Genomic DNA, 27,837 nt, shown 5'->3' with positions numbered 1-27,837 from the left:
AGAAGGAGCTATATTGTTGTGCAAAATAGATTATGGCAAAAACCTTTAATTATGTAACAAATTTTACATCTTACCTAACTCATTGATTTCTCCCACCATCCTCCAGGTCTATGCTGTCTAGTTACATTTACTACTAGCCACTGGGCATGTAAATTATAGCTAGTCCACACTGAATGTAAAAGGCCAGATTTTGAAGACTTGGGAGAAAAACAATGCAAAACATACTTATTACACCCTGATGTGGCTACTAACATGACTAAGATTTCTGCTGGACAGGGCTGCTCTAAGGGAGTTTGTTCCCTCCCCTCTTTAGTACACTTAATGCTTTGAAAGTTCAGATATTGCCTTCCTGTAACCATCTGAAGACAGCAGCACCATGATGCCAGTTTAGTGTTAGCATTTATTTTAAAAATACACAAAATATAAATCTTTTACATTAAAGTGTGATAACCTCACTTATACATCATTTCATACTTACCTGGTTTGGTTTGCATAAAAAAATGCAAACCTTCAGAGTAGATGGATTTGATTCTAATTTTTGCTGTGGTTTGTGTAAACAGTTGAGACTGCTACATAAAGTAGGTTATTGTAAAGGTACAGTGGCCACAGAAATCCAAGAGTAAAACAATTCAGTTTGGTTTAATGAAATTGGCAGAAGTCTTAGCAGATAGATAACCTAAGACTAAATATTGGCCTCTAGGCATTTTAATTATTATAAACCTTGAGGTTTTCTTCATCTTGTAAACATAACTTTGACTTTGTTGGCATTAAGTTTAAAAAGGAGAATATAAACCATGATTTTCATCATCCTGCCCATGTCAGTATTACACTCTCTTTATTATGAGAATGAAGTAAAATACATCAGGAATTTCAAACTGTACTGCAAAAAAGGTCCATCCGGCGGGTCTCTGCTGGGAGCGCTCATTTAACCTGACCATACCCTCTGTCCACTGGACCACGTAGTGCCATAGGCATGAGATGGGCAGTTCCTCTTGCTCTGCATCTTCTGAAGCAAGTCGAGGCTTTACTTCCACCTCTGCCATCCATCCTTGGATTTGTTGGGTCAGTGGTTTCCTACTATTGTCAAGACTGTACTGTCCCTTTAAGGTACCACATGCCACCATAGCTTACACAGCAGTCCTAGGAATAAAAAAACCTATGTCCAGTATATCAAAACTTTTATACTTGATTTATGACTAATGGATTGAATACAAACAACAAATTTGCTGCTGCCCAATCTCTCTTTAGGGTCTTGGGCCACGCTTTCCTCAGGAATATTTTAAGATGAAATGAATAAACTGTATACAGTTAACAAATCACAACTCATATGGCCTTGAATATTTAAGACAATAGGTATCAGTAGTATAGGGGGCTAGAGTTGTGGCTCTGTGGTAGAGTGCCTGCCTGGCATGTGTGAGGCCCCAAGTTCAATCCTCAGCACTGCACATAAACAAAAGATCCATTGACATTTAATAGCCCTCTTGCCTATTCCCAATACACTGCCCACAAGCAGAGAGCCTGACTTTGCAAGAAGAAAGGCACCTGTGTTCTTCAGCTGGGGGTGAGGCCCCAAAGCCTTGGGGTATATACAGAATGGACATACCTTTAGCACTTTATCCACCTCCTGTTTGCTTAGATCTTCTCCACACTCCTGAGTCAACCGAGATTGGATCATGTTCCGGCGTACCCGGTAGTTTTTGGAAAAAATTTCAAGCAAAACCTGTCGATGCTTTAATAGCAAAAAATGTGTCATGAAAATAGCACCCAAGTAAATCATCCCCAAACAAGATACTCAAGATAATCACACATGGTCATCCGATAACAGTCCTTGTTCAGGTAATAGTCCTTGTTCAGCACTTCCAGTTAAAAACATTGGTCATCTCTCCAGACCCCAGTCAAGTCACAGGAACAAAAGTGGTGGTAAAGGGACTATGGATGAGCAGCCGGCATCAAAATTAATGAAACAGGATGCTGGAAAATGCATTCCGCACCAACCCCCTCAAAAGCAGAAAGTTGAAAGATTGAGTCTACCACATTCAGAATTTCCTAAGAACTGTTCTAGTATTCATTATATGATAAATTCAGAGTATACAGAAAGTTGCACTAATGTAAAGAATGCCTAGCATGCACGAGGCACTGGGTTCCATCATTATATCATTAAAAATAATGATATAAAACACGTTTGCAAAAAAGGGTAGGATATAGGTTAAAAAAGGTTGAGGTATTTTTCTATTTCAGAATTGTCAAAATTCAATTTCAGGGACAAATTATTTGTTCAGTAGTGGGGTAGTGGCCTAGCTATTCTACTAAAATTCTAGCTGCTGACTTGAGGGCAAAAGAATGTGTGCACTCCCCTGCCCCCTTAATGTGTGAGGTGGAAGCCAAGATTCCAGCAAGACATGGGGAAGAGCCAGTCACCTGGGGAAGCTTTCAGGGAATTACACTCAAAGGTGTGGCCACTAGAATGCATGTGTTAAGATGTGCAGTCACAGCACGTTACTAATCTTGGTCCTACTATGAACAGTAAGTTTTAATTCCATCCGTGCCTCTCTATATTTAACACTGCTGACTCACATATATACTATATGCTTATAGTATATTAGCATGGGGGTCACTGTCAGTGTCATCAGGCAGGACAGGAGTCCATGAGCTTTTAATCTTCTGGTTTTTAAATGTGCACTTACCCCTAGGTACATGTATGAAGACACGAACAGTGTGACTCTACTTTGTGTACAACCAGAAAAATGAAAAACAGCTCATGTGTACTATGAATTGAAATGCATTCTGTCATGTATAAAAGTGTGCACTTACTACTCTGAATCATCACAGTAGAAGTAGGAAAAGCCAGAGGGCAACAATTTTGGCTGAAAGCACAGGCTCACTCACTGAGGCTGCTGCAAGCTCTATACCTCACAGGCTGGGAGACCACAGGGCTCCACCTGGCATCTACCCTCACCCTTCTTGTCAGAGACAGAGAACTTGGTGGGCCTTTGCTCACTGCCTAAATCTTTAAAATTTAGGCATGAATTAAAGAAAACTTCTGGACCTCAGCATCCATGATTCTGTACAGAATACCACTGGAAATTGTGTGGCTGCCAGAGGCCACTAAGGAATGTGCTCCATCCGTGATTTGCAAGCCTGGGCTGGGTATCACAGTCCCTAGGAAGCTCTGTAGAATAGCTAGGCCACTACCCCACTACTGAACAGAATTGAATCTCTGAAGTGTGTCCTGGGAATCTATGTATTTTTTCCAAAGTTGATTCTGAGGCAGTCAGCCCCCAGGCCAGCATTTGGGATCCACAGGTTGAGGCCTAAACCCCTGGCATGGTAGCAAAGGTCACCTTACCTGATCACTCATGTCTCCAGACTCCCAGAGGGCAAACACCTTCTGCTCATCCGGGGAAGCAGCAGTCTGTGGGGGAAACTGGCCCAGGCCCAAGCATGAGTTGGTCATTCATTTTCCATGGGGACTGTGAGCCCTGCCCACCTCTTTTCTCCCCTACTGGGTGTACCAACCCAGTTCTAGAGAGGTGTGCTCCAGTTCCAGCCCCTGCCTCGCACTGGCTACAGGGCCTGAAGGAGCTTCAGTAAGAGGAGGGTGTAGGGCACCAGTGGGACTCCAGTAGGGGTGCCTGGGACAGGGAAGCCAGGTTCTTCTAATCTCCCCCCAGCTTGCCATTAGCTCAACTCTGCTTTAAAGCTCTAGTGTCAACCCTCAGATGTGCCCTGAGAAGTGCCTTTTCCCATGACTTATTAGGGGCTCCCCAAGTTTGCCTTTCAACTGTTTCCCACAAGGCATGTATGAGTGTGGCTTAGAGGCCTTGCCTGACTGCCAAGCCAGCCATGCCACTTGACAGCACGATCCACAGGAGAACTAGAAAAAGAGCAGCCCAGGCCTGTGGTGCCTGGTTGTGTGGGACAAAGAGAAAAGAGCAGTACCAAGGCATTCCTATGTCCCTTCTCCATGAGAGAAGGCTCAGGGATTTACTCAGTGGCCACACAGCTAATAAACAGTAGAACCAAGAGGTGAGTCTTTGAGTCTACTTTTCTCCCTAGGCCTCAGTGCCCTCGTGTAGAAAAGAAAAGGCTGGATGGATCTGAGGCCTCTTCCGTCCTGGACAGGCCTAAGACAAGGTCCTCATGTCAGGATCTCAGTGGGAGGGAGAGCTCCACATAGGTCTCCATTTGCCAGCCCTGCCGAGAGGAAGGAGCACATGGCCAGAGCAGGCCCTGGAAGCAGACACATCCTCATCTCTGTCCACACCTGTGGCCCAGGGCCACCTCACTATCCTCAGGCAGACACCCTGCCCTCATCCCTTGCCTGACGCACAGAGGAAGGCCTACAGAGGCGCAGACCCCTTGCTGGGTAGGAAGAGGCCCCAACCCCGGCGCCTTCTAAAGAAGACCTCACCAAGGAAATGCCCCCTCCAGCAGGGCTGTGTCCCCTGAGACAGTCCTGCCAGCCTGGGATCCACAGGGCCTCTTCTTGTCCTCTTTCTATTCCTCATGTACACAGGCATGTCCCTGGGCTTCATCTATCAGACAAGGCTGCAGGTACTTCTCACCCTGGCCCTGGCCCCATCAACACTCCCTTTTTGTAGAGAGCTACAGTCCTACCTCACCCTATTTGCTGTTGGAGCTGGGAAATAACTAAGAGACCCATCCCTCGGGTCATAGCAAAGGATAGCAGGCTCCAGCACTGTGCTCCTGTTTCCCCACTGGATGGCCCGTACCACCTACGGAAAGGCCCAGGGTGCGGGTGATTTGCTTCCTTACCCATGATCCTGGTAAGAAATGCCTAAAGCCCAAGAGCTGTGCTGGTCAGTGAGCCTCTCCTGGGCAGGGAGGCCACCTGATTCAACTCAGTGGTAGCCGTAAGGACAGACCCACAATACTGAGGTTAGAAGTCAGCTCTCCCACTTCCTGGAGTCAGACGAAGAAGAACCTGAATTTGCTGGGGCCCTGCTGTAGGCCAGACAGCGGTTAGGGCCTTCAGTAATCTTACACAGTCCTTACCAAAGGACTAAAACTTAAAAAAAACTAACTGCACTGCCCTTTAAATGAGGGCACAGCCTCAAGTCAATTTGCCTGAGTCACACACTGCCATCACCTAGGAGCCAACACTCACACCAAGGATGCCCCCCACCCCACACAGACTCTAAGCTGCTGAGTTCCCCAGGGCAGGCAGGGTGCAGTCCCCTCCCCCGTGAACAGACTTCTCCCCACAGCTCTGTGCTGCCTGCCCAGGGCCCTCCCATGGGGCTGTGGTGGCCTTGTTTTGTTCTCCTGCCCTGGTAGCATAGTCTCTACTTACAGGCACCAGTATCTGCTTGCAGCCAGCGGCCAGCACCGTGTCCTGCAGCATGCGGTCTGAGATGCCACTGAAGAGTGTGTGGCCCGGGGGCAGGCTGGCCAGGTGCAGGTTGAAGAGGCGCTTGAGTTCACTCAGCGTGAGCACAAACTGTCTCTGAAAAGTGGCCTCCACAAAGGCCCTCAGTTCCTGGGCCACAGGGGTACCAGCACAGCCTGGGAGTGGGTGCCCATTAAAGCTGTCCCCGCCTGCTGCCCGCCCAGCAGGCAATCCGTTGGCCAGCCTACTGTTGAGGCCGCCACTGGGTGAAGTGTCCATGGGTTCCTCCTCGTCTTCTGCTTCCTGCTCGTCCTCCTCCTCTCCTTCCTCGCTCAGGGGCTCCTCCTTAATCTGTACACCAGGCAGAACCGTGGATGCCCGCATCTGCTCCTTCCGCCGCTGCAGCTCCCGCTCCAGGAAGGCGTGGTTCTGCTGCGCCTTGGTTTTGGCAACTTGGACCCGCTGGTCCCCAGAGACCAGCCCTGCAGGTCCTACGGGGAGAGGCAGCTTGGTCAGGAAAGCACAGGGCCTGGTAGGGACAGCAGCAGGCGGCCACTTGCTGTCTTCCCCCTACCTTGCTATAGGAAACTCAGCTGCCCCACAGAGAGAAGGAATAGAGGGGGGGAATTAAATTCCCACATTCAGAGACACACAAGAACAGGTCACTTGTGAGTTCCTGCCGGCAGCTCCTCCCATCCCACCCACTGATGACGCAAAGGGGTTAAGTAGGCCTCCAGGACCCAGACGCAGCACAGCCCAGACTACACAGGCCACAGTCCAAGGCTGACGGGAAGGGAGAGGGCACAGGAAGGGTGACAACCCTTCCCTGAGACCTAACAACCCTTCTCCAGGCCTGACCTCTGATGCTCTTGGTAGCCCCTGTGGGACCACAGTGCATGCCCAGCCCCACACACCTGATTGTCCATCTGGCTTCTTTGGCATGGTTTCCTTTACAAGATTATAGACTTTTTCTAATCTGAAAAAAAGAATAAACCCTTTTAACTCTAAACCACATCCCATTCCATCTGCCTCACAATAGAAACAAGCTTTCAACATTCTGGTGACAGCACATGTGCAGGGCCCTGTCCCCTGCATACCCCCCAGCCACCCACAAACCCCACATCCAATTGGAGCCCCAGGGCCAGGATGGGGAATGACACCTGGCCCTCTCCTCCCTATGCCTGTCAGAGTGACTTCCTCTCCTCCCCAACCCTTCAGCACACATCAACCCACAAGCAGGGGCTGTGGCTGCACCAGTCCTGTGCTGGAGGATTCTGGGTTAGCCAGCAGCATCTAGCTGCTCAGAGGAGAAGGTGGCCTTCACTGCTCAGACCCAGCCAGGCTGTGCTCCTGGAGCACAGGGCCTCCTGCGGCCCGTTGCTTACTTAGCCTGGATGCCTGTCCACAGCATGTGCTGCCGCTGAACCACATCCGGGTGCTTCTTGATGAACTCCCCATCGCAGGGCAGAATGAACTCCCAGCCTTTGTTGATCCTCACTACAGCCATGTGTTCCAGAAAGTCCTTCACATCCTCGGCACAGAGCTGAGGGGGAGCAGGAGGGTGAGGCAGGGCAAACCCCGAGTCCACAACAGGCTCTGGGGCTCAGGTTACCAGGAATGCCACTTACTTTGGTCACTGCTGCCACCTCTTTCCTTACCACCCAACGGCTCTGTGTGAACTTCCACATCTGTGAGAGAGAAAGCAGCATGTCCCAGGGCTTCTCCTCAGAGGCAAGCTGCTCCTAAGACTGTCCCCTAACCTCTGGTGGAGGTCCTGAAGGCCTGGCCAGGGGTACAGTGTGGCTCAGAGCCTGGTGTCAGCCAGGCTGTTTGGCTCCTGGGCCCAACTCTTCTAGCCATGTGCCTTGGGCAGTCATGTAGCCTCTGAGCCTGTTCTGTTTTATGAAGGAACCCCAGGGTCCCGTCCTCCAGGGCAGGACCACCCCTCCCCACCAAAACCAAAATGCTCCCTGGGCAGGGGCTTTGCCCATCTGGCCCACTGTTGCGTCCTAGGACCTCCAAAGTCTTATGAGGACTTGGGGAGGTAACCAGGCTCTGGTGAGCAGCTATGGCCCAGACACTCATAGCACCCTGTAACCACTTCTGTCTCAGCACCTCTCATGCTCCCTGAATCTCATGATGGGGTGCCTAGGAGAGATGAGGGTGGAGATCCAAGACACAGGGAAAGAACAAGTATCACCTACGATAACTCAGAGCCAACCTGGATCCTCTCCCAAACCCTCCACCTGGCAGCATCTGCATGCCTGTGGGAGTAGACAGGGCAGGTATGGGCAAAGGGCACCTGGGCATGGGTGAGCGAGCCCAGTATGAGCCACAATGACTCCCACAGGTAAAAACACGCTACTCAAAGAGCTGGGGACCTCCACTCAGGAAAAAAAGTGCAGACACTAAAGGTTCCCTGTGTGACAGGATCTACGTGTGAACATGTGCAAGATCACCACGGGCAGCTCCGAGGGGACAGAGTTTACCAAACTCATGCCAAGGTCTAGGAGGGCAGTGCAGAGTTCAAGGTCTTAAGAAGGATTTAAGCTCTGGATATGGATGGGGCAGGCTGACAAGGTAGCTCTAGAGTCACAAACTCAGGACACACACCATCAAAGCAAAGGCACCAGGACCTTGGAGAAGCTGGGACAATCCTATCCAGAGTCAGCACCGAGAGGGCTGAGGGCCCAGGGTGCCAACTGTCCATTACTCACGACAGCTCAGAAATCTAGTTTGCACCAAGAGTTTGGTCTGTTCATGTCAACAATGGAGGCAAGAGTTTTTAAAACACCACTCAGAAGCTGCTCCTGGGCCAGAACGGAGCCACCTGCAACCCCTCACCTGAGGGACTCAGATTCCTACAAGCACAAGACTCTTAGGATTCCCAGAGGGAGGAGGAAAAAACAGAGTCTGGAGTGCCACGGGGATGGCCTCCTCACACACCTGCCTGTGGGGCTACCCGCGGCTTGGGGCAAGGTCCTCTGCCCCTGTCCTCTACCCACACCCCTCCAGGGAGGCCAAGAGCCCCAGGTACTTACAACAAAGTCTCGGCCTCTACAGAGCACCTCGGCTGGCACGCCACTGTGGGGGCTTGATGAGTCCTTGGGATACAGGATGTCACTGCCAAAGCAAGGAGGGGTGGTACGTCAGTTCCCACACTTTTCTAGACTCACCGTCTGGCCCAGCAGAGATCCTCAGAGGCCTGGCTCTACGAGCCTGTGTGTGGGAAGCAGCAGCCTAGCCCAGGCCACCGAGAGGTCGTCTTCTCACCTGCCCTCAACTCACCACTCATGACTGGCCCAGCCCAAGCAGGGGGTGAGAGTCAGGCAAGCCTGGGGCCTCGAGGAGCCCAGTACTCTCTGCAGGACCCCAGTTCCACATGTGAAGTGTGCGGGGCACCAGGAAAAAGTGGTGGTGAAGCAGCTAAGAGGCCTCTACCCGCTGCCCAAGTGCACGTTTGTAAACAAGGTCAGAGGAATGTAAGCCTCAGGAGAAAACAGGACCAGGACAAGCACTCCAGAGAACTCAGGGTAAAGATCCAGGGCACCTGGGCTCCAGCATCCTGACAGCATGACCCTGATCCTGTCTCCAGGCACAGCCTGTAGCCCAGCACAAACCACCAGCCTGGCCAGCCCTGGCCTGTGGGGCCTCTGCTGGAGGCCTCCCCTCACCCTGCCAATCCTGCCTAACAACTATTGCTCAGCCCTGGGGACCTGGCCTAAGGTGCTGACGGGGGACACCCACAAGGTCTCTACAAAGCATGTACTGGACCAAAGAGTTGGGCACACTCCTCAGGTCTCAGCCTCCAGTGCCTCTTGACAGTATCTGCTCAGGGGGCACAGCAATGTATGGAGCACCCAGGTAAAGCTGTTTACTTAAGGAAGGTGAGTTTTTACCGCCTCACAGGGACAACAGGGGCATAAGGACAGGGTTTAGAAGGACTGTGGCCCACAGGCCTGTAGGCAGCTGCCTGGGGACGTCAAGTGAGGCTCACAGAGGCACTCTTGGCAGGCAGAACATCAGAAACCCAAGAGTCCCTGTCTTTAAGCCCAGTGACATGCTTAACTCCAAGGGACAGCACCTCCAGGAGCATGGGCAGTGTGCTAGACAGAGCCCAGGCTGAGTTGTGAAGCTTGAGTTCTGACCCAGTTCTGTGGCTGCTTTGCAAGTCCTTTTGCCTCCCTCTCTGGGTCAGGGTCCTCAGGTAATGACCCTTCCTGGCTTTCCTTCACCCATGGCATAAATGCAAACACTTGGTCCTCTTTTATAGGTGATGTGTCATCACAAAGTTCTTCTATAAAGAAAAATTGGGGTGGGCTGGGGATGTGGCTCAAGCGGTAGTGCGCTCGCCTGGCATGCGTGTGGCCCGGGTTCGATCCTCAGCACCACATACCAACAAAGATGTTGTGTCCGCCGAGAACTAAAAAATAAATAATAAAAATTCTCTCTCTCTCTCTCTCCTCTCTCACTCTCTCTTTAAAAAAAAAAAAAGAAAAAGAAAGAAAAATTGGGGTAACTCAGGAAATAACCAGGCATCTGTTTACCAGCAAAAAGATACCACCATGTGGCTGTTACATGAATATACTTTGCAATTTGCTTAGCCAACCAACCAAAGCACTTTTTGCAATTAAGTACTTTTTGAAAAGACCTGGAACTATTTATATTTTTTCAGATTATTCACCTTAACTCTACACTACTTAAAAAGTGAGTCTCATGCCAGGCACAATGATACATACATGTAATCCCAGCTCTGAGGAGGCTGAGGCAGGAGGACCACAAATTCCAGGCCAGGCTAGTCAACTTAGTGAGACCTTGCTCAAAATAAAGATAAAAGAACTGGGGATGTTATCTCAGGGGTAGAGCACCCCTGGGTTCAACTCCCAACATGTGGGGGGGGGGGGGACATACATCTTGTATTACACAGTTTTAAGTTACTATCATTCAAGTGTGCAGATGACGCAGCCTCCTGCATTTGCCAGGGTCTGCTGTGTGCCAGGCATCATATCAGGCCCTAGGGATATAATAAGGCCTTACTCTTGTGAAGCTAATAGTCTGGTGGAGGAGGCAGCTAGTCTGGTGAAGGAATCACAGGAGAAGGGAAACTATCACAGGCTACTGAGCCACAAATTCAAGACTTATGAATCCAACAGGCTATGTAAAAGAAATCCACACTTTGATGCAGCTTAATTAAACTGCAGAGTGTCAAAATGAAGAGAAATCCTTAAAAGTGGCCAGCAGGAAACAAGGAAACAAGAATTACACTGACAGAGAATCTGTCAATAAAAACTGAAGTCAGAGTGCCATGTAACTGTTTAAAGAAATAGGAAAATAATGACCAAACTGGAATCCTACGCAGCATTAAAAATATCCTTCAAGAAAATAAGTGAAACGGACATTTCCAGATAAGATGGAAACCACTTATTTGCAGACCTGCATTAAAGGAAATGCTTGGGCATTCTTCAGGCAGAGGAACTCACACCAGAGAGCAACACAGATGTATATAGCAAGGATGAACAAACTCAACAAACATGTGAATAGCTCTAAAGTCGGGCACAGTGATGTGCACCTGTGATCCCAGCAACTAGGGAGGCTGAGACAAAATAATTAATTGCAAGTTTGAGGCCAGTCTCAGCAACTTAGTAAGACACTGTCTCAAAATAAAAGGTAAAAGGGGCTGGAGAAGGAGCTCCAGTGATACAGCACCCCTGCGTTCAATCTCCAGTACCAGAAAAATAAAACACAAACTGGATAAGGTGGAGTCTTCTGGGGCTTAAAATATACAGAGAATTAAAATACATAAATACTGCAGCATGAGTCAGGAAAATGAATATAAAATATTCTAAATTCTTAGAAAAGGGTGAAAAGCAACAACTAATGCACGAAAGCAAGCTGCAAACTGTAAGGCAGCAAATAAAAGTGTTAGGAGAATAACTTCCACATTAACAGGAATAAATGGAAATGTAAAAAAGAATCCAATAGAAATTAGGAATGTATATAAAATGTAATGCAGGTAGGATAAACAAAAAGCACCCCTGTACCTTTAAACCCCAAATATGAGCAGTTACATTCAGTTTAAAGGGATGGAATGCTCCCTCCCAGCGAGAGACTGCAGGTGCCTTACCTCTTCACCACCCAGTTTCCTTGGACTAACATCGCCACCTTCTGGATGCCACGCAGAACAGCCACAGAATCCACAGAGGGGCCAAGGAGACTCATCAAGTTGGCAAAAGGCATGACCTTCACTGAGGTGAATGCAGGCGTCTCATTAGACAAGGGGAGAGGGGCCTGGCCCTACCCCTCTCCCCCAAGCATCTGCATAGCATCAAGCTCACATAACACCCCCTGAACATGAGAAATAACAATGTATCGACAACAGCAATGGCTGGCATTCACTGGACGCTTGCCATGTGCTGGGGACCATGCATCTCTGCACCCTTGCAAGGACTCTCTCTGAGGAAGTGCCCACTGAGGAAGACCTGGGAGCACCTGTCACTACTCAGCCCAGAAAGGATTCAAGACTCAACCAGGATCACTAGACTGGAAGTGGCAGAGCCAGGACTTGAACTCAGGTAGGATCTGTGCCTTAATCCCTGTGTTCTGCTGACCCCCGTGTGAGCATGGGGCAAGGCCAGGGAAGGTCAGAGTCCTCTGCAGAAGAATGGGAGTCTGGCAGGGAGCTCCCCCCTCCACTCAGGCCGAGAAGGGCCTGGGTGAGTACTGGTGGCCAGTGCCTGCTGTGCAGCCTGGTGAGGGCGCCAAGGAAGTACAGGCGGAAGCCAGGCACTATGCAAATGCCTGGCTTTTGAAGTCCATGGCTACGCAAGCCTCTGTGCTAAGCCCTTTAGAGGCTCACCAGCCCCAGAACCCCCACTAGTCTCTATAGATGATCTACGGCTCAGAAGGTCAGTGACCTGCCCAGGCTGCCTAGCAGGGGAGCGGAGAGGATGGCCTGGAGCCCATGTGAGGGAGCTGCTGCACCACTGTGGATGCTACTTGTCTAGCCAGGGACAGGGCTGCAAAGCTGGGAAGGCTCTGGGAGGCGGGGCCTTTGGCCTGCCCCTGGGTATTCAGTCTGTCCAACAGCAGGCCTGGGAGACAGGGTGGCACCCACCGTTCTTCATCAAGATCTTGATTTGGTCGGCCAGGGGCAGTGTGCGTAGCTGGGCCATGGACAGGACATTGCTGGGGGCCACAGGCTTGTCTCTGTTGAAAAGGGAGGTGAGGGGTTAAAGGAGGCAGGTGGGGGAGGGGAGGGAAGGCAACTCGCCCCTACTCACTTCTCCTCCTCCTGGCTGGGTGGCATCAGCATCATGAGGTATTCGCTGTGGGAAGAGGGGAGGTATCAGAGGCTCTGTGGGCTTTGTCCCTGCCACAACCCTGCCTCTGAGCACAGGCTGCAGCTAGACTGAAGCCCCCCTGGCCGCAGCCCCAGGAAGAGGGCAGAGCAGAGGCCTAGCCCCCCAGCACCTCGGCTCACAGGCCACTAGCTCCACAGAGTGTGGAGATCACCTCTTCTCAGGCCACCTCTCCGGCTATCTCCAGGGACAATGGGCCCCTCTCCCACCCTTCCCCTATAGAGAAGGGCTGCAGCCCCCAGGGAGGACCTGCACTGGAGGGACCCTCCCTGGCTCCTGTGTCAGCTTCCAGCCAGTCCCACCTGGGTGACTTGACGAGCTCCGTGTTCTCCACCCCGCTGGAGCCCTGGCACAGCAGGTACTGGCGCTCGTGCTCCGAGCGGCTGTCCTATTGAGGGAGGACAGGGCAGGGCTCAGCCGGTGCTCAGGCCTGGACTCCCCAGGCCTCATCCCTGTATCACCTCCCATGCCAACCCCTGCTGTCCTGCTTCAAGACTAACCACAGGACCGTATGCAGCCTCCTGAGCACAGCACCCAAGGTCTCTGTGTTGTGGCCTCAATCGCCTTCCCTCCTGGCTTTATGGCCTGCCAGCTCCAGCACCTGGCCTCAGTGCTGGTCTATAAAGTAGGAACACCACCAACAATGACTGAGATGGTAGCTAACATTCACTGAGCTCCTGTTATATGCTAGGCTCTGTTCCAATGGCTATACACATGTAACTCATCTCCTCTGCAAAATAACTCCACAACTTTTTTACCAGTACTATTTTACAGGTAAGCAAGAGACTCAAGAGAGATGGAGGCTCAGAGAGTCTATGTAACTTGCTCAGGTCACACAGGAAATCAGCAGAGTCTGATTTATCAGGAAGTCTGACCCTAAGGCTCTGTTAATCCAAATCTTTTCCAAGAAGGTTCCAAAGAAATGTTGCTCCTCCACACAAATACACTGGGGAGCCCTAACCCTGCATCTCTGGAGCTTTAAATTATTCAATTGTTTCCCTCACTCAACACACAGCTTCAAGGACATGATGAAACCCAGTACAATACAAATCCTTCTGGGCAGGTATTATGAACCAGTGGGCATTCGGCAGATGGCAGCCTCCAGAGCTGCACCAAGTGAAGCACCTGGCCCGCCATCAGGATCTGTGGTGCGTCAAAAACACATGACCAAACTCCAGCCCTAATGTGAGCCCAGCAAGACTCCAAGCTCCAGGAGACCCCAGGGGACCAAAACCCCCCAACCAGACACAGCAGGCTGGCTGGCATCTCCACCTCCTGCTCCTCTGGGGCATGAATGTTACCAAGGAGACATGACAAAACTTGAAATAAGTGAAAACTGAGACAACAGGCGCTGATGGAGGCCACTCCAACACTTTTGGGTCCAGGACCCTCCTCCCAGGACCCCAGACCAGGACTCACCCTCAGGCCATGGTAGTGCAGGTGGACCCAGGGCTCCTCTGCGTGCTTCTTCTGCAGGAACTCGTAGGACTGGACTCGGCGCTGGCGGGCCTGCTCGGACTCCGGCCGGGAGAATCGCACCTGGAGGTGGGATGGGGAAAGGTCACACCCTCAGACCTGCAACCCTCCCTGGGCCCCGTCCCAACCCTCGACAGTAAGCCAGAAAATGCCACAGCAACAAGATTTCCACTCCCACCTCCCCCTTCATTTCCTGTCACCAGCCCCTGTGAAATTCAGTTCCAACCAGGTCCCTCTGTGATCCACCAACCCCAGCTGCGGAGCAGCCTTCTCGGCTTCTGTGGCCTGCTGGGGGTGGTGGCTGGATTATAACCCTGGGGTATGAAGCATGCCTCATCAGATCAGGGCCACAAGTCCCAGTAAGGGCAGGGAGTTTTCTGAGTTACTGAGGAGCGCCCAGTGACCTGAGAACCACCCCTTGGCGGCTCAGTGTCCCAGTCCTCAGCAGCTCCAGCCAGAGCCATGTGCAGGCTGCACCACCATCTGTGCAGCACTTTCCTTATAATACTCGCCTTAACCCACACACACTGAACTGGGGGGCTCTTTAGAAGATTCTTTTGTTTTTTTTCCCAGGTGCTGGGCACCTGGGGCTCACCCTCATTGGCTGCCTCCCTCCCAGGGCCTTGTGCATGCAAGGAAAGCACTCTACCAACTGAACTATATCCCCATCCCCTGGGGGGCACTTTATAAGCCACCCGTGGAAGGCAAATATTCTAATAATCTTTAAAAGTCAGGAATAAGTACTGGGAAGGCAACAGTTCACCTATGCACCACTGGAAGAACAGAATCACAAAGATAATGAACTCAGTGTGGGGTCACTGGTCCTGGGCTCAGGTAATTCCTGCCAAGCTCCAGGACCCCATCTCTTTCATGAACAGGGCTGCCATCCTTTGACAGTGTAAGAGGTCATGTTACTCCCTCCAGGCAGCTCAGGGAGGAGGCTCAAGAGGTGGGGTGCTCTGCACCTGGTACACCCCAGAGACAGGCGAGTCCCTGGCTCAGACACTCCACCCTGCTGTCTTGCCTGCCAGGCTGCTCCCTTCTGCCTGGGGCCAGAACTCACCGTGATCTGCTTAACATCTTCTTCTGCCTCATCCTGTGAAGAGTCCCCAGCTGCAAGAGAAGCAATCCCTGCCTTGCAGCCTCTACTAGAGCTGCTCCTTGCCCCAACTAGACCCTAGACCCCAGCCACAGGGGTCCCAACCAGGGGGCCCCAGCCAGGTGCCTGGGAACTCTCCTGCAGATGCTGATCTATTGACATTTCACCTGGAGGCACTTCTGCCCCCAGGGGACACTTAGCAAGATGTGGAGACATTTTTGGTTGTCCTGATTTGTGGGGTGCTGCCATTAGCACCTAGTGGGGTACTGCTCAGCATATTATAATCTGACCCCCTGAATACACTTTTCCATATCTAAATCATAGAGTCATGGGCAAACAGCAGGGCTGGGCACCCGGGGCTTACCCTCATTGGCTGCCTCCCTCTCGCGGTGCTTGGCGTCTGCCTTATCCAGGTAGGAAAAGCTGGGCCGCAGCTGTAGGATGCCATGTAAAGGGGTCAGGTGGAGCTCACCTGGCAGAGGAAGAAGGGTTTAAACCTGCCTTTAGGGAATGAAGCTGCCACACCCAGCTTGGCTCAAGGGAGTCACCAAGTCCCCTGAAAGCAAAGGCCCACTACCAAACTGCCTCCCACTCCTGCTCCAGCCTGCAATCCTGGAGTCTTGTGATGGCCAAGCCAGGGGCCATTCCCAACTCCACCTGATTCTAGTGGACAGCAAGTGACACCCAGGCCAGGACATGAGACTGAACACCTCTGCTCATGGCTACTTCTTTCAGGCCCACTCCTGGCCCTTCCTACCCCTCAATCTCTGCCCCCGCCCATCCCCACTCCTCTCCCACACAGCTTGCTCCAGCCACCCCAAGCACCTCATCCTTTTCCCCTCCAAGTCTTTGCCAAACCACCTGGCCACCTATCCCCACCACCTGTATTTCTTCTCTACCTCAACATCCCACCTCTTCCTGTCAAAATCCCACCCATTCGTGAGGAGTCTGTTTAGTGTCAGTGTGGCTGGAGAGGTGGCCCTGCCCGGGCCAATGGCAGGGCCTGTGTGATCTCTGACCAAGGCTACAACTTTTCCTTCCAGTTAAGGATTGTGGCCCTAAACAACTATGGCCCCGAGACATGGTTCTAAACAGAAGCCTAGAGTTCCCTGACACTACTTCTGTCTGATTCTACTCATTTTGTTTCTTCAGTTTTCAAATTAGTTTCATTGGCTTTATAGATTAATAAAGCATTTTTTTTTTTGCTTTACTGAGCTATGACTCACATGCCATACAATTCACCCATTTAAAGTTTATAATTCAAAGTACGTTAATGTATTCATGGAGTTCTAAAACTAGAACCACAATCAATTTTAGAACATTTTTATCACCCCAAAAAGAACTAGTCAATCCCCACTTCACTGTCCCCTCAGCTGCTGGAAACCAAGAATTCACTCTCTATCACTGTGGATTTGCTTGCTCTAGACACTTCGTATAAACGGGATTATACAGTGTGGTCCCCTGGACGTGGCTTCTTCCACTGAGCTTTAGTTCTCATGCCATGTAAAGGGGTCAGGTGGAGGCCACAAACTCCATGTGGCAGCACTCCTTTCCTTCATATGGCCAAAGAGCAGTCCACTCTAGGTGTATTCTGTTTATCCACGCATCAGCTGATGGAGCCTTGGGTTGTTTCTATTTTGGGCTATCATGAAGAAAGCGCCCGTGAACATCTGTGTATACATCTTTCTTTGTGTAGACATACTTTTGTCTCAAGTGGATGCTGCCTCAGAGTGGAACTGTGCTTAAAGCAAATTCCACCACCTGTCACCAGAGTTATGCTCTGCTGCCCATGTACATGTGTCCCAGAAGGAAAATGCCTTTGGAGCCCCAGTCCTATCAGTCTCCAGAGCTGGTGCTTTCCAGTGTCCTGACCACTGTAGTTTGTTTTTTCCATGTTGCCCGGTCCCTGCAGGGCCTAATGTTCAGGGAGGCAGGAGCTGGACATGAGACTGTGTAAGGTCCCCCTGCCCCAGCCCTTCCCTCCCTCCCTCCCTCCCCAGGTACCTTGCCTGTAGAGCGCAGCTGCATAGCGGGATGTGTTACTGGTGGTCTGGGAGGAGCAGAAGGTCTGCTTGTCCATCAGTTTCCTGGGACACAGGGAACCGGTGTCAAGGGGAAGGAAGCTCCAGAGAGCCAGGACCTGGTGGGCACCAGACTCCAGACACTTTCTGAAATGTACCAGCTAGGAATCCAGGCCAAAGGCAGCTTCTGACCACCTCAGGAGGGGAGCCAGGGGATAAGAAAACAGGCAGCCTTGTTTGCAGATCAAGAGATGAGTGGTGGGCAGGCCCTCCCTGGGCCAGCTTCCCATGCAGCCCAGGAAGAACTTGGAGAGAAGAGCTAGCTCAGGAGGGGAGGGTCTAAGACAGGCCCAGCCCCACAAAAGCAGGGATACTGGTGGGGAGCCCAGGGAGGGAACCAATGGGATTATTTTTTAGTTGTAGTTGAATACAGTATCTTTATTTTATTTAGTTATGTTTATGTGGTGCTGAGGCTCGAACCCAGGGCCTCACACATGCAAGGCGAGTGCTTTACCACTGAGTCACAACCCGAGCCCCGGGATTATTTTTTAAGCCTTTTAAAGCCTCCTATTTGATCTCAGTGGGGCTTGAAGGGCTTAGGGACCTGGGGACTCACGAGGAGTACGTGCTGGTCTCGTCGGCACAGGCACCATCCACATTCAGAGCAATCTGCTCCCCTTTGCTGCGGCAATAGTTGGGATTCAGGGTGTCGATGGCCATCTCAAGCTCTACCTGGAGGTACCAAGCACCCCCACAACTGTGAGGACCCCAAGGCACAACTTCCCAAGGGACACCTCAACTCAGTCCCTGCCCAGAATTGAGACTGTCCCTCCCCAAGGGCACCTGGGTTTCCATCCACACCAGGGGCCACAAAACCAAATACCAACTGAAATGTCAAAGTGGCTTTTCATGAGCAGCAAGGTAGTTCATGCGGTTCCCTCTGTCCCCGCACACACCCCCTCCACTTCCAAACACCAGAATCAAGTGCCAACATTTTAAAAATTGAAAGATTTCTCATAAACATCCGTCTCCAGGATGAGGGGGTCCTGGACAGCATCTCTGTGTGACCAGGGGGGGGCTAGAGCTGCAACTGGCTGAGGGCATGCTTCTCCTTGTCCCCACCGCCTCATCCCTTCTGGGCACTAGATCTCCTCAGATGGGGCCTGCTTCACACGTACTGCCCCCCACCCGCCGCAGCCCACCTGGGACCCTGCGTTTACACAGGCTCTCCTTCTCCAGTTCACCTGCAGCCTCACTCCTCCTGAACCGTCCACTCCCTTCTGGAAACCCTCCCTCCCTCAGCTTTCCAGGTCCTGCAGCTGCCGTTCTCCCAAGCCTCCAAGTGCTCCCTCTCTGGGCTTCCAGTCCCCAAAGGCCCTGTCTCCTTGGTTTTGTTAGCTCCCCTCAGACACCCCCACCCGTCCCACTTCCCCCACAGGACAGTCCCACCTTTTGCTGCTTGGGCTTGATCTTGGCTGAGAGATGTGGAATGTCATCATAAGTCATCGAGGCTGGACGCACAGGGTACTGGGGAGGGGAAGGGAGCCATCAGTCCACCCTGCCCAGCCCAACCAGAGCTGGGCTTCAGGAGCTCTGGTCAGAATATGCAGTCAGCCCCAAGCTCACCCCAAGCAGAGACCAGAGTACCCAGGGCCCCATGCACCCTCCCACGAGGTTCCGCGGCCTCTGCCTGCAGGCCCATTCCACTGGCTCCTCCCAGCCTCCTTCCCAAGGACAAGTTTATGATGCCTGAGACTTGTGAGGGATGTGCCTAGGCTTGTGGAACTCAAGCAGGTGCCCTGCAGACTCCAGCAACCCACAGAGCACAGGAGGGGAGAGTAAGGGACCAAGGTCTAACTACCAGCTTACAGGCCATCCAGGCGAGAAGGACAAGCAAGATGAAACCACAAGGAAGCAAAGAGGCAAGGAAGGCTGGCCAAGGGCTCCTCAGGCCAGGACCGGGCTCAAGATCCACGCTCCCATCCTCTCTCCTTTTGCATATGAACTTCCCACACACACTGCTGGGGGTGGGGGGTGCGATACACGACCACGGACGGACCCCACGCACTCCTGTGTGGAGTTACCTTCATGTAACTGGCTCACACTGGAAGTGTGCACCGATTACATGGGGACACCTTTCCCCATCCATCCTCGCAGTCGTACTTTCCCTTTCTCGCTCCCCTGCAGTGGCCACTGGTGGACGAGCCAGAGATTGGACCCATCCTCACAAACTCTAGCCTTCAGTGCCTAACACCAGGACAGTCTCCTCGGTGAGCCTGGTGGAGACGCAGCAGCATGTAGCATGAACTCCACCCTCTGGGGACCAGTTCAGGCCAGCTGCATTCTAACTAAGGAAATGGCCATTTCCTAAAAACTCACTTAACAGCTATACGGTGACTCCTCCTGCTTCTGGGCTGGAGCAGGCAGCTTGGCAGAACAGCCTGGAGCACAGCTGGCCTTGACAAAGCCCTCAAGAAGGGCCATCCTGGGACAGCCCTGCCCACCACAGCCTGCTCAAGAGCAATATGGGGGCGAAAGCACTAAAATGACCAACACACTTCTTTCTTTCTTTCTTGGTACTGGGGGTTGAACTTAAGGGCACTTAACCACTGAGCCAGACCTCCAACCCTTTTTTTGTATTTTATTTAGAAGCAAGTTCTCACTGAGTCGCTAGGGGCCTCCCTAACTTGCTAAGGCTGGCTTTGAACTCCTGATCCTTCCGGAGCCACTGGGATTACAGGCATGCACCACTATACCCATTGACCGATGCAGTACTACCACATGACCCCATCATTCTGCCCAAGGGAAATGAAAACATCCACACCAAAATGTGTACCCAGATGTTCACAGGAGCATAATTCAGGATAGCCAAAAGTGAACGAGCCAAATGGCCGTCAACTGATGAATGCATAAACAGACCAGTTCATCCAGACGATGGAGTATCACTGAGCCACAAGAATGAAGTACTGACACTCGCCACAACATGGGAGAACCCTAGGTGAAAGAGACCAGGCCCAAAAGGCCCCACATGCAAGATTCCATCTATATGGAATGTCCAGAACAGGGAAATCTATAGGGAAAGAAAGCTAATGGTTGCCTAGAACAGCAGGTAGGAATGGGAGTGGGGGCTTCTGAGAACTGCTGATGGTTGAGGGGCTTCTTATGGAGAGACCAAAATGTATGAAAATAGATTGTGGTGCTGACTGCCGCACCGTGCCCTTACATGGGGAAGTGCATGTACCTCAACACAGTTATAACAATATACCCACCATGACAGGGTTATTGAAAAATGACATTGGTTAACTTGACAAAAAGTGCTTTAAATGGTGCTGCTATACAGTAAATGCTTAATAGGTGTTAGCCCCTGGACGCTCATAGCCTGGCAGGGAGGCCTGGGGGCAGGGCTAACACCTGGCAGGACTGAAGCCGGCATGCCCTGAAGCTGCTCCTGAAGCCCCTGGGAGCCCTCAAAGAGCAGCAGCAGTCACCGTAGTGCCAGCTCCAAGCCAGGCAGCATCCTGAGCATTTTATTTATTCATTTTTAATATTTAGTTTTTAGTTGGACACAATTTTTTTTTATTTTTATGTGGTGCTGAGGTTCGAACCCAGGGCCTCGCACGTGCTAGGCAAGCGCTCTGCTGCTGAACCACAACCCCAGCCCCCCTGAGCATTTTAATATGGATTCATCCGATCCTCAAGGACCCTATGAGGCGGTGTCATTCCTATCACCACTTTGTAGGTGAGGAAACTGAGGCACAGACATTAAGGAACTTGCCCAAGGGCTGGAAACTAAGCCCTGACTGAAATGGGTCATGATCCAGAGGGTCTGACCCTGAGCCCCGGCTTTGATCCCTGTTCAGCTGTGCCTTCCACGTGCTGTCATTTCCCCATCTTTGAAAGAAACCAACCCTAACCCACCCAAAGTAATGAAAGGAACCAACTTTCCTCACCCCACATGCTGAGGAGCCTCAGCCAGGTGAGGTGCTCAGGTCTCGCCCACTCACAGCCACTCCACCAGCACCTGCTCTCCCCCTTTACCTTCAAGTTCCGTAATTACCTGAAACAGATAGAGCTTCTCTGCCAGACTTTTGGCCAAGTACACGTCGATCTGGAAACAAGGGGGAAGACTTAACAGGACACAGAACAGGTGCTGCCCACCCCAGGCATGTGCTCCATGAACTTCAGTCAGGGGATGGCTCAGCGAGGCAGTTTGGGGAGGAGGAAAAAGTTAAGGTCATGATAAAAACACAGGAAACCAAACTGGTTATATCCAGGACTCACTCCTAACAGCTCCCAGAGGATGGGGACAAAAGCTCACCTGGTCCCTACACTCAAGTTCACTCTAACCACTGTTCCTGGGGCTGCCTGGATCAGGATGCTTCCTAGAGCAAAGCTTTCTAAGAGATGGGCGGGGAAGGGTTTAGACATGCCCTATTTCCTCTCTGTGCCTCCCCACTCCCTCTCCTGGATTGATCTGTCACCCCGTTTTTAAGGTAGTGTGCAAGGCTCTCCCTGACCCATAGGGCTTCTCTTTCTTCCTAACAGTAACCGCCATATGGCAGCAGTTTCCCACTCTGCTTCCCAGCTCTCACATGAACTGTGTTCTCCCCGACCCTTGGACCTTTGCACACACTCTTCTTTCCATCTAACACCCTTCAGGCTTGCCTCCTGAGCCTCAACCATTCATTCACCCTGGAGGATCCAACAGAGTCACCACCTGTGCAGAAGCATACCAGGGCCCCTTGGTGCCAAGTGAGCTGCCCCTGTCCTCAAAGATATCACCAATCACCCTGCTCTAACTCTGGTTCCTGCAGTGTAGCTGCAGCTTAAATGCACTCAAATAGTTCAAAAACTTAGCAGCAGCCCCCAAACAAGGAAGAACTACTCTTCATATCCAGGAGCCTTCTCCTGTCCCTGACCTTCAGACTGGAAGCCAGGTTCCAGACATACACTGGGAGGTCAGGGGCAGATGCAGGTACTTTTTGCCTTCTGCTTTCAAAGGTCCACGGCCTGGGTGAAGCAATTCCAAAGGGTAAGTGCTCATAAACAACTTTCTCTTCCTGTGCCAGTTCTGGAGCCTGCCTCCTAGGCTGCATCCTGAGACTCTTTCCTCGTCTGACTCGCCCACAGCCTCTAAGCTTCCAGGGACTGCGACTATTATGTCACAGCCCCTGGCACACAGTGGATCTAATGAACAATTGCTGAGTGACTGAATCTGGTAAGCCCAGGAAGGCAGGGCTGCCCTGTCCATTCATTCACTCAACAAATAGTCGCTGGGTATCCATTACGTGCCAGGTACTACTGTACTTGGCTTTGCAGACGAAGTGGTAAGCAGGCAAAAAGCAAATGAACTTAAGTCCACGGGTGGTCAGGCAAGGCCTCTGGTAAGGTGGTGCCAGATCAGGGTTACCAGAGTGGCTATGCTGATGTCTGGCTGCAGCAAGGATCAGGGGTCCCTAGACACCAACAGGTCCTAGATTGGCCTGAGGACATATGGAAGGAACTCTGCCCTACTAGCTGCAGCCCCAGCAGAGGGTAAACAGCAGTAGTTACCTCTTGAACAACTGGGTCATCCTCTTCATTGGCCATACTAGGGGAGAGCCAGCTGTGCAGTCCTTGGACTCGATCTGCAAAGGAGCGCAAGAGACCAGGCCAGTCAGCCAGTCATTCAACCAACATTTCTGGAGCACCTCTTCCTTCCTCCACAGGCCCTGCACCCAGAGGGAGGAATCCACAACAAACACTGACCCTCCAACTGCGTATACAAAAAAAGAAAAATAGCATCAAACAATGGGTACAAGCAAACAGACCCCAATCAACACACGCCTGAGAAAAGATCTGGTCGTGTGGGCTTCCTGACTACTTGCGACAAACCCAGCCAGCCCGGAGGACGGAGGCTGGCTGGCCCACTCCCTGCACATGCTGTTCACTCACACTCAGTGCAACAACCCTGGGAGGCGGCCTGATGGTCCCTAATTTACAATCAAGAGACTGAACTCAGAGACATTTTGCATGTGTTTGCCTCAAGTCACAGTTAGATGACAGACTTCAAATCCAGGCCTTTGGCCTTCAAGTGACAGTTATGAGAAGGGGATTTCTGTGGAAGGCAAGGCCTCCCTGCTGGGGCAGGAGCATAGGGGCTGGGCTTGAGGGACAGAAGGATCCTGACAAGCCATGACAGGAAAGGGCAAGAGGAGGAATTCTAGATGAGGGAAGCGCTACGGCCAGGACCTGGAGAAAGGGAAGCTGCAGGCCAAGGCGGAGGGGAGGAGCCAGGCCACCCTTCCTGCCCAGACCTCAGCAGCTCTACTTGAACTATTTTATGTTTAAAGGGGCAAAACACCTTCACCCAGGACTCAATGTCACCTACGCCCCTTCCTTCTCTAGGCTCCATCTGATCATCTTACTTATTATAACTCCACATTCCAAACTCGAGACTGCTCAGGCGGACAGTGGCCTCATCTTTGCCATTTCTCTTCTCATCCCCCACAGTGCACCCTGGAGTTCTATCTTCACAGGATGGCCAGAATCAGCCACTCCTCTGCCACTTCTCCAGTCTAACCAGCTCCAGACAGGCCCCTGGCTGGGCTCCTGTTTCCACCCTGTCCCCGTACAAGCTGCTTGACCCCGGGGCCAATCACACTTTACTAAGCCATCTCAGGTCATGTCACTCCACACAAAAGCAGTCAAGGGTGCCCCACCTCCCTCAGAGCCAGTCTGTTTCATTCCCTGGGCCTCACCAGGCCTCAGCCCCTTCACCTCTAAGACCTCACCTCCCACCAGCCTCCAGCCTCCTCTTCTCTCAACCCACCTCTGGCTTCAGTGACTGCTCTACCAGCTAACCCCTTCCCAGCTCCCTCCTTCACTTGGGTTTTTCTCCATTATCACCTCACCTTTAAGACCGCCTGCCCGCCCCACCCCCACAATTCCCCACTCTGCTCTGCCTTTCTCCATAGCTCTATCACCATGGGACAGCTCACACTCTGTATCTGTCCCACTACCACAGGCAAGCAGAGACTTAGTCTATCTGTCCCTTGCTATATCCCTAGTGCCTGGCACACAGCAGGCATGCAATTCCTATTTGTTATCTGAAAAAATGGACCACATGGAAGCCAGGTCACAGGGAGCTACAAAAGGGCTTTGAGCAAAGAAATATCTGAAGCAGGAAAGTCAGACTGAAGGGAACCAGGCCATCATCAGAAGATGGAGGGCTGGGGGGAAACAAAAACTGACAGCTTAAGGCACCTGCTTCGGCGCAGGCATGGAGGGGAGCCCCCACCCCACCCCAACCCCAGTCGCACTGGCACAGACATACCTGTGTCCTGCACCCACCTTCTCTGTGGCTGACTCTGTGGACAACTAAGATTGGGGACTTCTATGTGGGCAAGGCAACAGATCACATGCACTAAGGGTGCAGCTTGGGAGGTTTCCAAGATGGCAATCATTCTTTCACAGCTATTATTTTGCCCTAGGGGCTTCCTCCAGTCCTGAGATCCGCCCAGAAGGATGAGGTGCCCTCTCAGCTGGAGAGCTGGCACTCCTCGCTCTGAATGATTGGTTCCTGCAAAGGCTGTCACCTCCCTTCAGCCTCCCAGACAACATGATTCAACTCAGCGGCATTCAAAGTTTTCAGCCCAAGACCCACAGTAAGAAATCTGATTCATACCAATGACCCAGAACATACACACAATTACATAACTGAAGCAAGTTTCACATAATTGTCCCTACTATGTGATGCAATAATGTTGTCTACTCTTGTTCATTCAAAATAAAAATGTGATGGGCTGGGGCTGTAGCTCAGTGGTAAAGTGCCTGCCTAGCACATGTGAGGCATTGGGTGAAGCCCCAGCTTGCTCATTTTATTAGCTACAACCACCACTACAATCACAAAAATAAAATAAAATAAAATAAAATAAACAAAAAAGTAAAGGTACTGTGTCAATCTACAATGAAAAAAAATTTTGATTAAAAAATAATTAAAAAATAAAATGCAAGCAACAATCTACCTAAGGTCATTTTACATCTCAGTAATAAATCTTGACCTACAATTAAACTGACTTTGGAGGGGGGTACTCTCCACTGAGCTTTTTAAAATTTAATTTAAATTTTTTAAATTTTAAATTTTTATTTGTTTTCACTTTTTTTTTAAGATATATATGGACATAATACCTTTATGTATTTTTATGTGATGCTGAGGATCGAACCCAGTGCCTCACACATGCTAGGCAGGTGCTCTACCACTGAGCTACAATTCCAGCCCCTTGTTTTTATTTTTAAACAAGGTCTCACAAAGTTGCCCAAGCCTGCCTCAAACTTGAGATCCTCCTGCCTCAGCCTCCCTAGTACCTGGGATAATAACTGTGTGTCACCTCACCTGGCTTTGACCTGCAATTTCAAAAGATAAACCTAACAAGTTTCCCTATGGCCTTCCTCTCTTACCTCTGGTTTTCCCAGCAACTGCTAATCCTGGAAATAAGTAAATCACATCATTCCCCTGCTCAAAACCCTTCAACTTTCACATAAAGTAAAATTCAAACTCCTTTCCTTGGCCCCGTAAGGCCCTACATTATCTTGTTTCTATCTGCCTCTAACCACCTGCAACTGGCCTAGGGGATACTTCACCAACAGGTGAAGCCCCAGCTTGCTCATTTTATTAGCTACAACCATCACTACAATCAGCCTCCTCCTCCTCCAGAGCTGGAGATGCTCTGACCAGCCTACCTTTAAAATGCCTCCCCCAATCCCTTTCCAGGTAAGACAACCCTGTGATTTATTTTCTGAGTGGCTCTTTAACCTGGAACTTTTTGCTTAGGTGTTGACTGTCTTCTTAGGATATAAATTCCATAAAGGTCTCTCAATACTTCAGTTTCCTCAACCATAAAATTGAGATAATAATTATACTGACTTCATCAAGTTGTTATGGGGATGGTTGCTTTTTTTTTTTTTTTAAGATAAATAAAATAAAGACATGTTGTTTATCTATTTTTCCATGTGGTGGTAAGGATCGAACCTAGTGTCTTATCCATGCTAGGCAAGTGCTCTCCACTGAGCTACAGCCCCAGCCCGGAATGAGTACTTTTTTCTTTATTTTTTAATTCACTACTGTTCTCCTGATACCTAAAACAGTGCCTAGCACCAAGTAGACACATAATTTAGTACCTCTCCCCCCCCCAAAAAAAATCACATTTAATCTTCTCATCAACCTTGTAAATCAAAATGTTATCATTCCCAATTTAGAAGAGAGAAAACGAGGGTCAGAGAGTAAGTAATCTGTCCAAGGTCACAGTGCCAGAAAGCAGTGTGATCAAGGCAGGAACTCGGGTCTGATGGCAAAGATCCTCATTCATAACTACTGTGCTGCTCATATCTATGATAAAAGGCAGTATGGTATAGTGGGTAAGAGGTTAGACTCCGGAGTGGAACTGTGCAGGTTCAAATCCCACCTCTGCACCCCACCATCGGTGGCCTACCGTGAATTGCCTCACCTAGGTATCCTTTCCTATTTTCATCCCTAAAGCCAAAACCAGGAAAGTACCAATCGCCACTGGACTCCGCGGCCACGATTAAATAGTGTAAATGGAACCTATGGGAAGGTTTGTTATTACGTGGCAACACGTTTTCTTCCAACATAAGGAGGTAGGAGTCTTGGCCACAAAAGAAGTCCTGCAAGCAGGAGCGACACCCTTCTTACCCCTTTTAGCCCTCACCGCAAACTACGAGGCAGGGATTACTATTATCCCCATTTCACAGATGAGGAAACCGGGGCGCCCTCAAGCCCAACGATTCTATTGCGGACATACCAAAGCACCTGAGTTACTGACAGCCCACCGACTGAACTGTCAGCCCGAGTCCGCAGCCCCGCGCTGCTCTCGGGAAACACCAAACGGGAGCGGGAGCCTGCACAAATGAATGAGGCACTCCGGGCCCGGCCCGGCCTGGCGGGGGCTGGTGGGGTTCGGATGCGAGGGGCCCGGGCACCCTCCCCTTGCCCATCAGAGCGGCCGCCGGCTGGACACAGCGTCCGCGGTTTCGCCCAGCTCGCGGGTGGTCGGGCCCCTTCCTCACACCCACCACGCCGCCGCCACGAGCAGCCACGCCGGGACGCGGCTGCCCTCGGACAGGTGCTCCTCCCGCAGGAGGCCCGGGCGGGGCAGAGCGGCCGGACCCTGAGTCACGGCAGCCAGCCTGGGCCGCCGCCTCCCAGACCCCGAGGCCGAGCGAGAGGTCGGGGTCCGCGGGCGGCCGGGGTCCACCCGGCGTGCTGCCCGCCCTTCCCACCAGAGTCCCGGGAGGCCCCCAGCCCCTCGGCGCGGCGCCGGCTTCCCCGGCCTACTCGGGAACCCAGCACAGGCCCACCTTGTATGCGGCGGCCTGAGCCCGAGCCCCGGCGAAGCCAATTCGGGACTCACCTCTCCGCCGGGGCCGCGCGCGGACGGCGGCAACCGCCCAGGTATCCGCGGGCTGCAGAGGCGGCGGCGGCCGGGCTCTCGGGTCAGGCAGCGGCCATGTTGCTGGTGGAGAAACTCCGGTGGA

General features: G+C 51.5%; 1 protein-coding gene across 3 annotated transcripts; it reads right to left on the bottom strand.

Moving 5' to 3' along the window:
• Positions 1 to 382: 382 nt before the first annotated feature.
• Positions 383 to 27,837, bottom strand: Polr3e (RNA polymerase III subunit E). Of its 3 annotated transcripts, XM_026392100.2 has the most exons (21): positions 27,714 to 27,837; positions 22,858 to 22,931; positions 21,362 to 21,412; positions 18,754 to 18,831; positions 17,921 to 18,036; positions 17,288 to 17,370; positions 15,648 to 15,755; positions 15,248 to 15,297; positions 14,128 to 14,247; positions 13,011 to 13,096; positions 12,631 to 12,675; positions 12,465 to 12,556; positions 11,475 to 11,595; positions 8,392 to 8,473; positions 6,979 to 7,038; positions 6,736 to 6,893; positions 6,265 to 6,326; positions 5,315 to 5,841; positions 3,347 to 3,424; positions 1,604 to 1,729; positions 383 to 1,140 (listed from the first exon to the last, which is right to left on the bottom strand). In XM_026392100.2, the coding sequence occupies exons 2-21, from the start codon at positions 22,891 to 22,893 to the stop codon at positions 1,084 to 1,086; spliced, it is 2,136 nt and encodes a 711-aa protein (XP_026247885.1). In that variant the 5' UTR covers positions 22,894 to 22,931; positions 27,714 to 27,837; the 3' UTR covers positions 383 to 1,083. The 3 variants fall into 3 exon arrangements, with proteins under 3 accessions (XP_026247885.1, XP_026247886.1, XP_026247887.1); XM_026392101.2 differs by lacking the exons at positions 21,362 to 21,412; positions 22,858 to 22,931; positions 27,714 to 27,837 and adding an exon at positions 19,174 to 19,263; XM_026392102.2 differs by lacking the exons at positions 18,754 to 18,831; positions 21,362 to 21,412; positions 22,858 to 22,931; positions 27,714 to 27,837 and having other exon boundaries at positions 15,648 to 15,717; positions 17,921 to 18,009.

This window comes from Urocitellus parryii, chromosome 9 (assembly GCF_045843805.1).
Source record: "Urocitellus parryii isolate mUroPar1 chromosome 9, mUroPar1.hap1, whole genome shotgun sequence".
Taxonomy (NCBI): domain Eukaryota; kingdom Metazoa; phylum Chordata; class Mammalia; order Rodentia; family Sciuridae; genus Urocitellus; species Urocitellus parryii.
This window is presented reverse-complemented; position numbering and strand designations above follow the sequence as displayed.

What these genes read in the sequence shown, in the direction of transcription:
- Polr3e (XM_026392100.2), bottom strand. Translation starts at nt 22,893, where the DNA reads ATGGCCAATGAAGAGGATGACCCAGTTGTTCAAGAG. An exon ending in AGAAGCTCTATCTGTTTCAG is followed by an intron (nt 18,832 to 21,361) that starts GTAATTACGGAA and finishes TCCCCTCCCCAG; the next exon opens with TACCCTGTGCGTCCAGCCTC. An exon ending in CAAGATCTTGATGAAGAACG is followed by an intron (nt 11,596 to 12,464) that starts GTGGGTGCCACC and finishes CATTCACCTCAG; the next exon opens with TGAAGGTCATGCCTTTTGCC.